Source organism: Myotis daubentonii, chromosome 5 (assembly GCF_963259705.1).
Source record: "Myotis daubentonii chromosome 5, mMyoDau2.1, whole genome shotgun sequence".
Taxonomy (NCBI): Eukaryota; Metazoa; Chordata; class Mammalia; order Chiroptera; family Vespertilionidae; genus Myotis; species Myotis daubentonii.
In genome coordinates, this window is record NC_081844.1 from 108,861,111 (window position 1) to 108,873,649 (window position 12,539).

Below are 12,539 nucleotides of genomic sequence, written 5' to 3' on the forward strand. Positions count from 1 at the left end.
CCCCGCCCCGGCCCCGGCCCTTAAAGGGGACGCTCCGGAACGCGGGCCGGGCGGGGAGCACCCGCTCCCGGACTCGCGGCGGAGGACCTCGGCTTCTCGCCAACTCCCCGCTGCTGGGTTTCCGGCTTCTCCTCGGGTGCCAGCGATTTCCTTTAATTTTTGAAATGACACTCCCCTGTGAGCGATTTTCCCCTCCCGCTTATAGTAAGAGCTCTCAGGCTTACTGTATGAGAAAGTGTAACCACGGTTCTCAACCTGTGGGTCGCGACCCCTTTGGCGGTCGAACGACCCTTTCACAGGGGTCTCCTAAGACCATCCTGCATATCAGATATTTACATGACGATTTATAACAGTAGCAACATGACAGTTATGAAGTAGCAACGAAAATAATTTTATGGTTGGGTCACAACATAAGAAACTGTATTTAAAGGGCCAGAAGGTTGAGAACCACAATAAAAATGAATCCGTGGTGGCATCACAGAGGGTAAGGCCGATTTTGTGGGTGTCTGGGGAGGGAATCGCCAGCTCACTTAAGAGGAGGTCTGAAGGTTTTATCATTCTGGGGATCCCTTTGAGAAAGAGTGCAAAGTTAGGTAGAAAAGTGAACAACTCTGCAGGATGAGAGACTAAATCACAAGAAATTACCAATGGAATGAAGCTGACAAACAGAATCTCCTGCATAATTTGCGGGGTCCCCCCCCCGTGCAGAAACGTGGGGTCCCCGGGGGGAAAGCATGGGGAAATGCTGTTAAAGAGACTAAAATATAAGCTTTCCCCTGTCTTGCGGTCTCTCCCAACTTGGGGTGTTTCCTGTTTGCTATTTACTGCCATTCATTCTAAGTAAAGAAAAACTATCTAAATTGTGATGGTGAATTTTACTGTTTGTCTGTATATCCGGCAATGTCAGTTTCGAAATCAAGGATCAGAGCGTTCACTACGGAAGCGGGATCCCTGAGAGCACACAATCCGTACGGCCTGGCTTGTCCTTGGATGTCCGCGGACCCGGCTGGAAGAGATGGACACAGGACAGATGCCCGAAGGTCGGAAGGAGAAGAGGGGCCCCCCAGGTGCAGTGCAGGCCGAGGGAGCACACCGGTGGGTGTGGGGATCCCGGGTGGGCCAGCGCTGTTGCTCCAGGGAGCCCGGGCCCGCCGTGGACTTGGGTGGAGTATGCAGGGGGCCTGGTAGCTGCTGGTTCCCTCTCCCTCCAGCTGGCCTTGCTGGGGCGAGGCATCTCCTCTGTCCACACCACCACCTCAACCCCTGGCAGCGGGCACCCTCAAAGGTATGACCGACTCGGTGCCAGGATGTCCCTGGATCAGGGATGGGTGAGAGTCTTGACCACCCAACAGTGGGGTGGCCACTGCCATGCCCTGCTCATATAGGCCACAGGGCACACACGGCCAACCAGACCCCTGCCACACCTACACCCAGGCCCCCACCTCAGTGGAAGATGGCAGTGGTCACTGGGCAGGAGCAGAGAGAAGGAGGCCGGGTTGCCAGGGAGACAGGAGAGCCGAGAACCCATCCTGATGAGGCGAGAAGGCGGCAACAGTAGAACCACGCAGGGGCCACAGCTCTGTAACCCACTCTATTGTCTCACTGGACGTCACATGCAAAACACAAATTCAAAGATTAAACTATTAAGAATTTGAAGACGGTGACCCTAGAGCTTTAAGCCTTGAGTGTGGGGCCCTCTGTCCCTGAGAAAGTGGTCGCTTACCATGAAGCCAGACCTGCTGACAGATGCCACAAACAGCACAGAAGCCAGAAAATAACACAGTACTTTTATTTGTTTTTAAACACTGATATCATTTATTTAAAATACTAGAGGCCTGGTGCACGAAATCCATGCACGGGTAGGATCCCTAGGTCTGGCCAGTGATCAGGGCTGATCTGTGGGGCAACCGGTAGGGAGATGGGGACCCCCCCCCCACTGCTGGCACCTACCTTGGCTGGCCTGAGGCCTGTGGGCTGGGGGCAGCTCCTGCATTGAGCATCTGCTCCCTGGTGGTCAGTATGTATCATAGCCACCGGTTGTTACCCCCCTCATTCTACCGTTCGGTCAATTTGCATATTAGGCTTTTATTATATAGGATTTACTCCAAGAAATATACATATTAAAAAAATAAGGAAATTACAGCACTAAACCAGGCACCTTCGCCAAAATCACAGCCTCTTATTAGATTCCACTTCACTCTAAGCCTCTTCCAAATTCTCCGTCCTGGGCTGAAGACATGGCATGCGCCCCGAGGGTCAGTGCCAAGCACGCTCAGCGTGAGGCACCTTGTCCCTCTGTCTTGGAGTGCAGGCCCGTCCTTGTTCTACAGGGGTTTCCCCATCAGGAAGTTCATTTTAAACCTAAGCCAAAGGAGCGACTGTGGGCGAAGAGAGGACAGTCTTCACTGCGGGTACATCGCTTTCCTGTTCCAGCTCCCGGCAAGGGACTCTAGAATCCACCGGCTGGCGGTGGCTTCAGTTTAGTCCCTTGGATGATCAAAACCCTGCTTGGCCAAGGGCAGCTCCTGCAACAGCCGGGACCCAGGTCCCACTCCCACCGCTACCTCTGTGACTGCACGGCTCAAGGGAGGCCATGTGGGGCCAAGCAGCACAGGCACCTCACCCCGTTCCAGGAAAGACACTTGCCCAGGGAAACAGGTTCCCACATGGAAGCTTGAGTGAGAGACGGCGGTGTTGGGTGATTTGGACAAATCAGGCTAGTTTGGCGGAAGCTGTGACGTGCCCGAAGCGCCTCCGCTGGACTGCTGACGGCCACAGGCCAGCAGAGATGAGCGCGCAGTCAGACCGGCTCTTGGAAACCGGCCGGCCTCTGGCGCAAGGCCTCACGGTGCTTTTATTAATTGACCACCTCGCACACATACGAAATACTCTTGTTTCCTACAGTTTTGTCCCTGCACACTCTTTGGTCACCTCTTCACGTGATACTGATTGTGTGTGTGTGTGTGTCTGTGTATTGGGATTAACAGCTTTAATAATTCAGAACATTGTGATTTTCCCAGTTGTGTTGAGATCCAATGATATTGGCTTCAGGGCTGCAGCATAGTGACTCGATACTTGTATGGTGAGCGTGTGTCCCGGCGCCACGGGCTTGCCGGCTCCCCGGGACAGTCTTCCCCTCAGCGTGAGAAGGCCCTGCCCAAATGCACCCTGTCTGCTCCACCTGGGATCCCTCATGACTCAGCAGTTCAGCTCCTGAGTTGGCATTGGCAGCATCCGTTGACACAGCATTTTTCAGAAACATCACTTGGTGCTGAGTCTAAAGAAAGACTAACCAAGGCTGTGTGTGTGTCGGGCGGGGGGGGTGGGGGGGTTATTTCCTGAGCAAGTGAGACATGGCTCTTCACTCTGGCGCCAGGTGTAAATCTCATTTATGCTGGGGCTGCGCATGGGCAAGCATGGCCAAACAAATGGCTTTGTGTAGTGAGATGTTGCCAGATTGTATAAATATTTACATGCAGCCTATACCTGTGTGTTTCAGTAGGGGGACTGGGGGCTTGCCACTGTGTGTGTGTGTGTGTGTGTGTGTGTGTGTGTGTGTGTGTGTGTGTGTGTGTAAGTGAAAAGGGATTCAGAGCACTCAGCCACTTTCCATTCCTGGGAATAGATGCACAGAACAACCGGTGAGGACAATACAAAGTTAAACACTGAAAGGGTCCAAGAGCTTAGGAAAAGCTGCCTCTTCATCGCCCCTCCACTTAGGGCAGCGGTTCTCAACCTGTGGGTCGCGACCCCTTTGGCGGTCGAACGACCCTTTCACAGGGGTCGCTTAAGACCATCCTGCATATCAGATATTTACATGACGATTCCTAACAGTAGCAACATGACAGTGATGAAGTAGCAACGAAAATAATGTTATGGTTGGGTCACAACATGAGGAACTGTTTTAAAGGGCCAGAAGGTTGAGAACCACTGACTTAGGGGATAGTATGTGTTTATCTTTTTTGGTATGGAAGAGGCTTTCTGAGCTTTTTTTTTTTTTTATCCTTATCCAAGGATATTTTTTTCCATTGAATTTTAGAGAGAGTGGAAGGAAGGGAGGAGGAAGGGAGGGAGAGAGGGAAGGAAGGAGAGAGAGAGAGAGAGAGAGAGAGAGAGAGAGAGAGAGAGAGAAAGAGAACCTGCAACAGAGGTAAGTGCCCTTGACTGGGAATCTCACTCACATCCCTTTGGTGGTCTGGGCCAACACTCCAACCACTGAGCCAGACCGGACAGGGCTTTTTTTTTTTTTGGTAAAAAATTACAGCATGTTGGCTCATATCAACCTAGTCGGACCTAAGAGAGTGGTCATTTCTTTCCACTCTTTCTAGAGCTGATGAGGTGAGTTTCAGCCTGAGCACCATCAAGCCTTCGGAAATGTCCTGATATAAAACGACACTCTGTTGTCTCTCCTCGTTTCTCTTTCCCTGTAAGTTTGCTGGGAAGATGTCAATCTCAATGTGTGAGGTTATATCTGAGATTTAGTTCTGCATGTCATGTATCTGAGTCTATGATGTCTTCAGGAGGACTATGAATTATTCCGTGTGTGTACACGTATGCACATAAATGTATATGCCTCAATACACACACACACACACGCACACACAGTTTTGAGTAATATGCAATTATTTAAAGAGAATCACTTTCTGCAGATTTCTTCGCTAGTCAGAGTTACATCAGTCATTCTTTAAAGACTTGACCATCTGAGGTTTATTTTCTCATGAAGCAGATTGGATGGCTGATAGCAAACGCTTAGACATGGCAACAGAGATGACCTGTACCTCGCTCTCCTCTCTCTTCGCTTCTCTGGCCCACTGGCAAGTCCACATCTCTTTGCTCTGGAGAGCAGTCCCAGCAAGGCTGGAATCTCTAAGTATCATTTAAAACCTCATGTGGCAGGATTCCCACTGGCCCGCTCAGGCCGGGGACCCACTCAGATTCCAGCAAACTAGCCAACTGGGCAAGGACACTTGGTGGACGATGGCAGCCCAGGGTCCCTTGGGTTTCCTGGGGAGACAGGCACTGGGGGCCTGTGCAGATGAGGGAGACAGCGGTCAGTCCGCACACTCCGTGCCCTGGGCACTCTCACCCACTCCACTGAGGACATCGCAGGCGCCTCGGGCCTCGGGATTTGGGCCAGAAACACGATCTTCTTCAGTCCAGCCCACAGCTGGCTCTCTGAGTCCTCGTGTCAGGCCCCCAGGCTCCCCTTCTCCCAGGATGACGGGGAGGATGGTGTCTATTTCCGCAGGAGACGGTACCCACAGGGCTGATCACACAGCCGTCAGCACCAGTACCGCCCCAGCGTCTGCACTGTTCAGCTCTGAGTGATCACAGTCCGGGCCAGTCCAAGTCGGGAGGCCCCGCTCAGCCCTGTCTCACTCAGGAAGGTTCCTAAAGTCCCGTGGGCCAGGCCGCGTGGCTCAGGGGTTGAGCATCGACCTCTGCACCAGGAGGTCACGGTTCAGTTCCTGCTTAGGGTCCTTGCCTGGGTTGGGGGCTTAATCCCCAGTGGGGTGTGTGCAGGAGGCAGCCAATCAGTGATTCTCTCTCATCTCTTTGTACTTGTGTGCAAAGTCTAGAAACAGCTGGGCCAATGGGAAAAAGATATATTTAAAAGAAAAAAGAAGGGTTATTAAAAAAAAAAAAAAAAAAAAAAAGCCCTGTTGCACTCAAGGTCATCTGGTCCCATCCATTTTATTATATATATATATTTCTTTTTTGATTTTCCACTGGGGATGAGCCTGCAGCCCTTGACCGGAATCGAACCCGGGACCCTTCAGTCCACAGGCCGACGCTCTATCCACTGAGCCACACCAGCTAGGGCCCATCCATTTTGTATTTTTTACTTACTACATCATAAGCGTCCTCCCATGACCTTAACCACTCCTCACCATTCTAATCGCTGTGTCATGTTCCAACCTATGACTCTTGGGGAATCGTTCCTCTGATCCCCAAGCTTTTGGACATCCTGGTGGCTTCTGATGGACTCCGCAAGGAACCACCACGTGCCTCAGTGCCTCTTTGCACTTCTGACTATTTCTGTGGGGTCATTTCCAGTCTGGTCTTTCTCCTGGGGCCCCCTCTTCAGGGGGTTTCTGGGGGGTGGCTGAGGGGTGTCGCTCTGCGCTTGATGCTTTGGCCAGCTGCTGAGCTCAGAGCCACCACGTCTGCTCAAGCCATTTGCATTCCACGTCAGGAGGGAAGTGGTTCAGGGACCAACTAAGGCCACTTCGTGGAGACTGCCCCGCGCACTGTGGGGCGGACAGTGGTAGCTCTCACAGGGCAGGACCCAGCTCACCTCTGCTGTGGGGAGTCCCCACCTCCAGCCCAGAGGGCTCCCCCTTCCGCACCCTACCCAGTCCTTCCTGCCCCTGGACACTCCGCCTCCTTTTGTGGAAACCCTCACACCAACCCCACATGGCCCAAGATCACACAATCACCGCGTTCATCCAGCGCTGGGACGTCCAGAATCCAGGCAAAGTCTCTTCAGAGATTTCGGGGCCACTCTCAAGGTAAAGAGGTAGTTCGTTTGTACAACTAGACAGACCCCGACCCCGCTGGCCTGTGGAACAGCATTTGGTTCGTGGTGACTTGTGTCCCCCAGAAGACCGCGGGGGGTCCTGCCTTCTGTGACTGAGCGGCCCGTCCGGTGACTTTCCAGAACAAAGGCCGTCTTCATAAGAAGGCCACCAGCACCTTCCACCCGGAACTGCAGCCAGCCCCCAGCACGGCTCCCTGGCTGACACTGGAAACGAACCAAGCCCCTTTGTGGGTAACTAGAGCCGTGCTGGGTCCAGGATGGCTCAGAGCATGAACGCAGCAGCCATTGACACAGATGTTTTATTCCAGGGCTTGCAAACCCCCCGCTGGGCTCCCCTGGCCACGGAAACCTTTTCTTTGGTTCAGACTGAGCATCTTTTTTAAAGCTTTGAATTGGTTGCCAACATTTCAAATAAAAGTCTGGGTTTCTGGCTTCCTCTGAGAAAGCCCGAAGCGTGGGCACCACAGGGCGTGTCTTCCCATGTGGAGGCCAGCGGCCGGAGGCACGGAGGGCAGGAGGATGGGAGTCCCCTGCAGCCGGCATCCACTCCCCAGCTCCGGGCCCTTCCCATCCTTGTCCTTGTTTCCTTACACCCGCCCAGGCTATGTTTGCACTGCTCATCTGGCCTCCGTAGACTTTCATGCTGCCTGGTTTTAAGGGTCCAGATACAGGCGGCCAAATTGTTTAATAGGAAGAAGACAATAATCTTGGTAGCTCCCTGCCTTGAGGGTATTCGGTTTGATTTAATGGGCAGTTATTGAGCACTTGCTGTGTGCAAAGCCTAGGAACAACTGAGCTCATGGGAAACAAGCTGAGGACAGGGTTATCGGGGAGTAGACAGCTGGCCCCTGAAGCCTGGGTGTGTGAGGATTTGCCAAGGGAGGGTAAACAGTGCCCGCGGGGCTGTAACAGAGGCCAGTTAAGATAAGGACAGCAGGCCCTTCCGGCAGCTCCTTGTCAGAGGCCATAGCAGGTTCAGGGAGATGAAGAGAGAGAGAAAGGCAGACTGCCTGGTGCTGGAGGTGAATGGGTGGTGAGGAGGCAGAGGCAGCCAGTATAGACAACAGTCTGAACAATTTGGCTCCAGAGGGCACCAGCCAAGACTGTTCTAGAGGGGGCGGTGGGAGGAGGGGTGTTGGCAAGGAACGGGGAGAGTCAGTGGGGAGTGAGCTGTGGTCACGGGTGCACTCAGAGATGCCTGGGAGCTGGGGAGGCAGAAGCACAGCACAGCCAGAAAATGAGCTCTGAACTGGGGTAACGGGCAAGGCCTGAACAGCGTGGGAGGGAGGTGAGGGCAGGAGCGTGGCGATGTGCGGGCGGAGAAGTGAGGAAATCCTGCTTCACGGAATCCTTTCCCTCAGGAGCTCAGTCCAGTGATCTCTGAGGCCTCCTCGAAACCAGGACTATTCTACCCTTGGCCCCTGATAAGGGAGTGTGATGAGCTAAGTCGTGTCCCCTCCCCAAATTCAAATGTTGAAGTTCTAACCCACAGCACCTCAGAATATGACTGCATTTGGAGATGGGGTCTTTAAGGTGGTAATCAAGGGTAGGTGAGGTCACATGGGTGAGGCCCTAAACCAATGTAATTAGTGCCCTTAGAAGAGGAAGACACACAGGGATGCACACACACGGAGAAAAGGTCATGTGAGGGCTCTAGGAGGAGGGGGCCACCTGCAAGCCTTGGAGAAGAGCCTCAGGAAAAACCAAGCCGGCCTCCAGCTTGATCATGGACGTCCAGCCTCCAGCACAAGGAGAACATAGATCCCCACCATGTTATTGGGTGAGGAGTTGGTGGGGGATAGGGTGCACATATTGGCACACGTATCGGGCTTTGTACTGACTTAGTGTAGAACCACCATGAAATACAACCCTAGGAAACCAAACTCCGAGAGGCTGACCCCTAAGACGTGTGCACCCAGCATTACCCCCGGCACACAGGAGGCAGCCCAAAGGTATTGGCAAATGCATTTATGAAGGAAGAATTCGCTGAGAACATTAAAAGGCTGAATATCTACAACCACCTGCTGGCGGGTGTATTAGTCAACACTCTGTGTTGCAAGGGACAGGACCCATTCACACCAGCCTAAGCCAGAAATTTAAAATAAAAGTTAAGAATTTACAAATGGAGGGGGTGGGGGAGGTTTACAAATTGTCTTGGAAAGTGACACGTCCAGATCCTGCTTCAGGCATGGTTGGATCCAGCGACAAAGAGATGTATGGCGTGATCTCTCTTCTGCTCTCCGGCCTTGGCTTTCCACCCGGGCAGGTGCACTGCAGGGGTAGGTCCTGAACGCTCCCCCAGGCTTCCACCCTCTCTGTGCCCAGCGGTTCACCCCGAAGACAGAAACCCTCCCTTCCAAACAGTTCTAACTTCAGTCTTGAATTGGCCCTGAGCCACCAGGCCAGAGTCACGAGACCATCCTTATCCGGCACTGCTCCAGGGCATGGAGTAGGGGAGGGGTCATTTCCCAAAGGAAAACCAGGGCGCTCCCCCCAGCAGAGGGGACACTGATTTCCAGGCAGGCGCGGGCCACTGCTGCCCCCTGGGTTGAGTGTGTGTGCAGAGGCGACAGGGCACGCAGGGTGCCTAGGTAAGTGGGAGTGGGAAGCATGCCACCTGGAGGACAAGGGATAGAGGGGTCACGAGAGCCGTGCTGGGTCCAGGCGGGGCCAGGGGCGCAGAGGCGTTAAGGAGGCTGGGATCTGAAGCAGGTGCCCGGCCAAGGGGGCGTGCGGTGCATCGATTGCAAGAATGGCCCTGCTTCTTACCCTCCCTGGATCCCCTCAGTGTGCCTTCACAGCATCTCTCACCAAGCATGGAGTGTCCTTCCCTTCCCCCAGGCCTCGGGCTGGCTTTGTCACTTGCGTTGAGGAGACTGTGGTAGGAGGGACAGTATGCCAGTCCAGAGCTCAGGCCACCAGGGGACATCTGGGCCTTTGCTTGTCGCTCGGACCGCTGCCTCCACCCTGGGAACCATCCTGGCCATCCGGCTGGAGGACGAGAGGCCACACGAAAGCACCCAGCTGTCCCAGGACCGCCCCGGGCCTGGGAGGGCGCCCTGTGGGGCTGCCAAGCTGACCCCAGATGACCGCACACACACGAGTGAGTCCGCGGCCCAGCTCAGAGCAGTAAGTGGCTGCTGTTTTAAGCGACTGAGGTTTTTGTTTTGTTGTTGTTGATCCTCAGCTGAGGATACTTTCCCATTGATTTTTAGAGGGAGTGGAAGGGAGAGCCAGAGAGAGAGAAACATGGATGTGAGAGACACATGAATTGGTTGCCTCCTGCACATGCCCAGACCAGGGCCGGGGAGGAGCCTGCAATCAAGGTATGGGCCTTTGACCAGATGGAACCCAGGACCCTCGGTCCGCAGACCGACACTCTACTCACTGAGCCGAACCAGCCAGGGCAGCAGCTGAGTTTCAGGACAGCTGGTTCCATGGCATGTGTGGCCAATAGGTGACCGATGGCGGCAGGTGAAGCTGTGCTCCCTGGCCTGGGGCTGCATCTGCCACACGTTTCTAACTCGCAGGGAAATGCCACACGGGCTCCCGAGCTGCAGGTCGCCCCGTGCCTGGCCTGGGGGAGTCTCTATTCTCTGCGATCTCCTGTGGGCCTGCGCTGGCCTCCTGCCGCGCTTCCCAGACGCAGCTGTGGGAAGGCGTGGAAGTCACCCAGCGCGAGCGGCTGGGGAGAATGCGCCACCGGCCACCTCTGGCTCCGTCCGCCCGCCCTGGGATACGCCTTTCGGTTTAGAGATTCCTACGTGGTGGCTACCGAAGGGGAACCAGACGAAGAAAAGAACACCCATGGCCTCAGAGGGGCTGGGAGCCTGGCGGACGGGAAGGGTCAGAAATCACAAGGAGGGCCGGTCCCCATCTCTGCGGCCTCAGCGGGGGGGGGGGGGGGGGGGGGGTGGCTCCGAGGGACGGGCCTAGAGCCCGGCTCAGAGTCCCTGGGAGAAGGTTGAGGAGAGAGGCGACAGGGAGCTGCCCGAGGCCAGGGCCTGCCACCTGGAGCCCGGACAGAAGTCAACACGCCGTCCCGCCCGCGCACCCCTGCGCCCCGGTAGCTCCAGACTCAAGTACAGCTGCTGGGATCCCGGAAAGTCTGAGATGGTGTCCCTCCCCCCGAAGCCTGCTTTCCTCATGGCACCCGTTCCAGGGACCATCACAGACCCATCCGTCAGCCACCACGTCCTGTCCAGGCGGCACCCGGTCGTCTCCGTCTCTCCGCCCTGCCTCTGACACCCATCCCGCTGCCCGACTGCTTGGAAACTGAGGGACGTCCGCCCCCCAGATAAAGCCTCAATGCTGCCGCCCAGCATAGCGGATCTTCCTTGCCCAGCCTTTCGCTGTTTCTCCCTGCTCTCTCCTCCCTCCCACCCCCCGCCCCCGCCCACCTCTGGGCACCGCCAAGTGCTTTTTCCTCCAGCTTCCAGCAGCCCTGAGGCCCGGCTGGGAGAGGGGCCTGCAGCTCACAGTGCCTGGGGGTGGCTTGCTCAAGGGCCTCTGCCTCCCTCTCCAGGGTTCGGGTCCAGGAGGTCTGTGCCCCCCGATGACGACCCCCAGGGCCCGGTGGGAGCCAAGCCATGGAGGAGCAGACAGCAGAGGCCGCCAGGGCCCTGGCCACTCGCAATTCACGTGCAGGTTGCAGCCCCCCACCCGAGTCCCCTCCGTCCCGAGGGTTTGGGCGGCAGCCCTTGCTGGCCTGCCTGGGGGCCAGGTGGCGTGAGGTGCAGGGGGCCCGCGGAACCGGGGCACAGCCAGGCCAGGGAGCGATGGCGGCCCTCCCGGGGTCACCTTCCCTGCGAGTGTGCACGGTGGCTCCTGCACTCCGGCACTCAGGGCTGGGGCTCGGCCGGGAGATGGGGTCCCGCAGAACCCCGACCTTCGCAGTGGCTGACGCTCAGTGCTGAGGTAGCTGGAGACGTGGGCTCCGTGGGCACAGCAGCCCGAGGTCCCAGGCGGGAGGGGTCCAAGGGGTGGGCGAGGCTCCCGGGCCGAGGCCGCAGCCTCTGGTGTTCCTCTCCACACCCAGGCCGAAGGGGGCGCGGGCGCGCTGTCACCAGGCCAGGGGCGAAGCCATGCCCGAGCTGCGGGCACCCTCCCCGGCCTGCAGGTCGCCGAGGGCCCGCTGCGGGGGAGGAGCGGGGGGAGGGTTTGTCGGTGGTTCCGGGAGCCCCCAGCCCTTCACCCAACACCTGCCTGGCCAACTTCAGCACCGAGCAAAGCAGAGGCCTACACCCCTCCCCGGGGGGCGGGGGCACTCACTGGGGGGCTTTCCCAACACCCCGCGTCACAGAAGACCCCCTCCCTCTGTTGACCGCCGGCCCTGCCCCTCCCGGGGGCCGGCTCACCTCGAACTTGCTCATGAACTCCGCGAAGATGCCGAAGAAGGCCTCGGAGGTGGTGGCTTTGGAGTCCTCCCCGAAGAAAGCCAGCGCCTTGCCCAGCTCCTCCACGGCCTCTCGCTGCAGCCCGTCCAGCGCCCGCAGCGCCGGCTGCGCCGTCTCCAGGAAGGACTGGGGGCCTCTGCTCAGGAAACTGCCCACCTGCCGGGGCCCCCAGACACAGCCCGGCCGCCCGCCCGCGCTCCAGGCCTGTGCCCCTGAACTAGTCCTGAGCCCTGCCCCACCTGTCCTGCCGGGTCCTTTCCCTCGCTCCTCTGTCCAGCAGCGCTATCCCCCCCCCGCCCCCCATATCCCCCCGGACAGCTCTGCTCAGGTGGCACTACCCCTCTTTCCAGCCATTCCCGGGAGTGGCCCCTGCCCTCCCCAGGCCTGCCCCCCTCCCTCTCTTTCTATGGCATTTGTCACTCTCTGTGCCCAGTGGGAATGTCCCTCTCTCCCGACTGCCTGGGGCTGGCCCAGACCCGACAAGCCTCTTTCTTTATCTGGTAACTTAGGTCCGCGCTCTCCTGGGTCCAGGACCTGGAACAAGAGCCTAGGACGAGGGGCGCACAGCCTTGGCCCACGTGCTTGGCTTCTAAACAGCCCAG

At 56.9% G+C, this 12,539-nt stretch overlaps 1 protein-coding gene across 6 annotated transcripts in view; it reads right to left on the bottom strand.

The window, feature by feature from the left end:
• Window positions 1-10,439: 10,439 nt before the first annotated feature.
• The window catches only part of GRID2IP (Grid2 interacting protein), a 30,519-nt gene continuing 28,419 nt past the window's right edge, over window positions 10,440-12,539 (bottom strand). For all 6 annotated transcript variants that reach the window (XM_059699322.1, XM_059699321.1, XM_059699319.1 and 3 more), the window contains 2 exons: window positions 11,899-12,063; window positions 10,440-11,675 (listed from right to left, as the gene is read on the bottom strand). In XM_059699322.1, coding sequence (XP_059555305.1) covers window positions 11,604-11,675; window positions 11,899-12,063 — 237 coding nt within the window. In that variant the 3' untranslated portion in view covers window positions 10,440-11,603. The remainder of the gene's footprint in view (window positions 11,676-11,898; window positions 12,064-12,539) is intronic.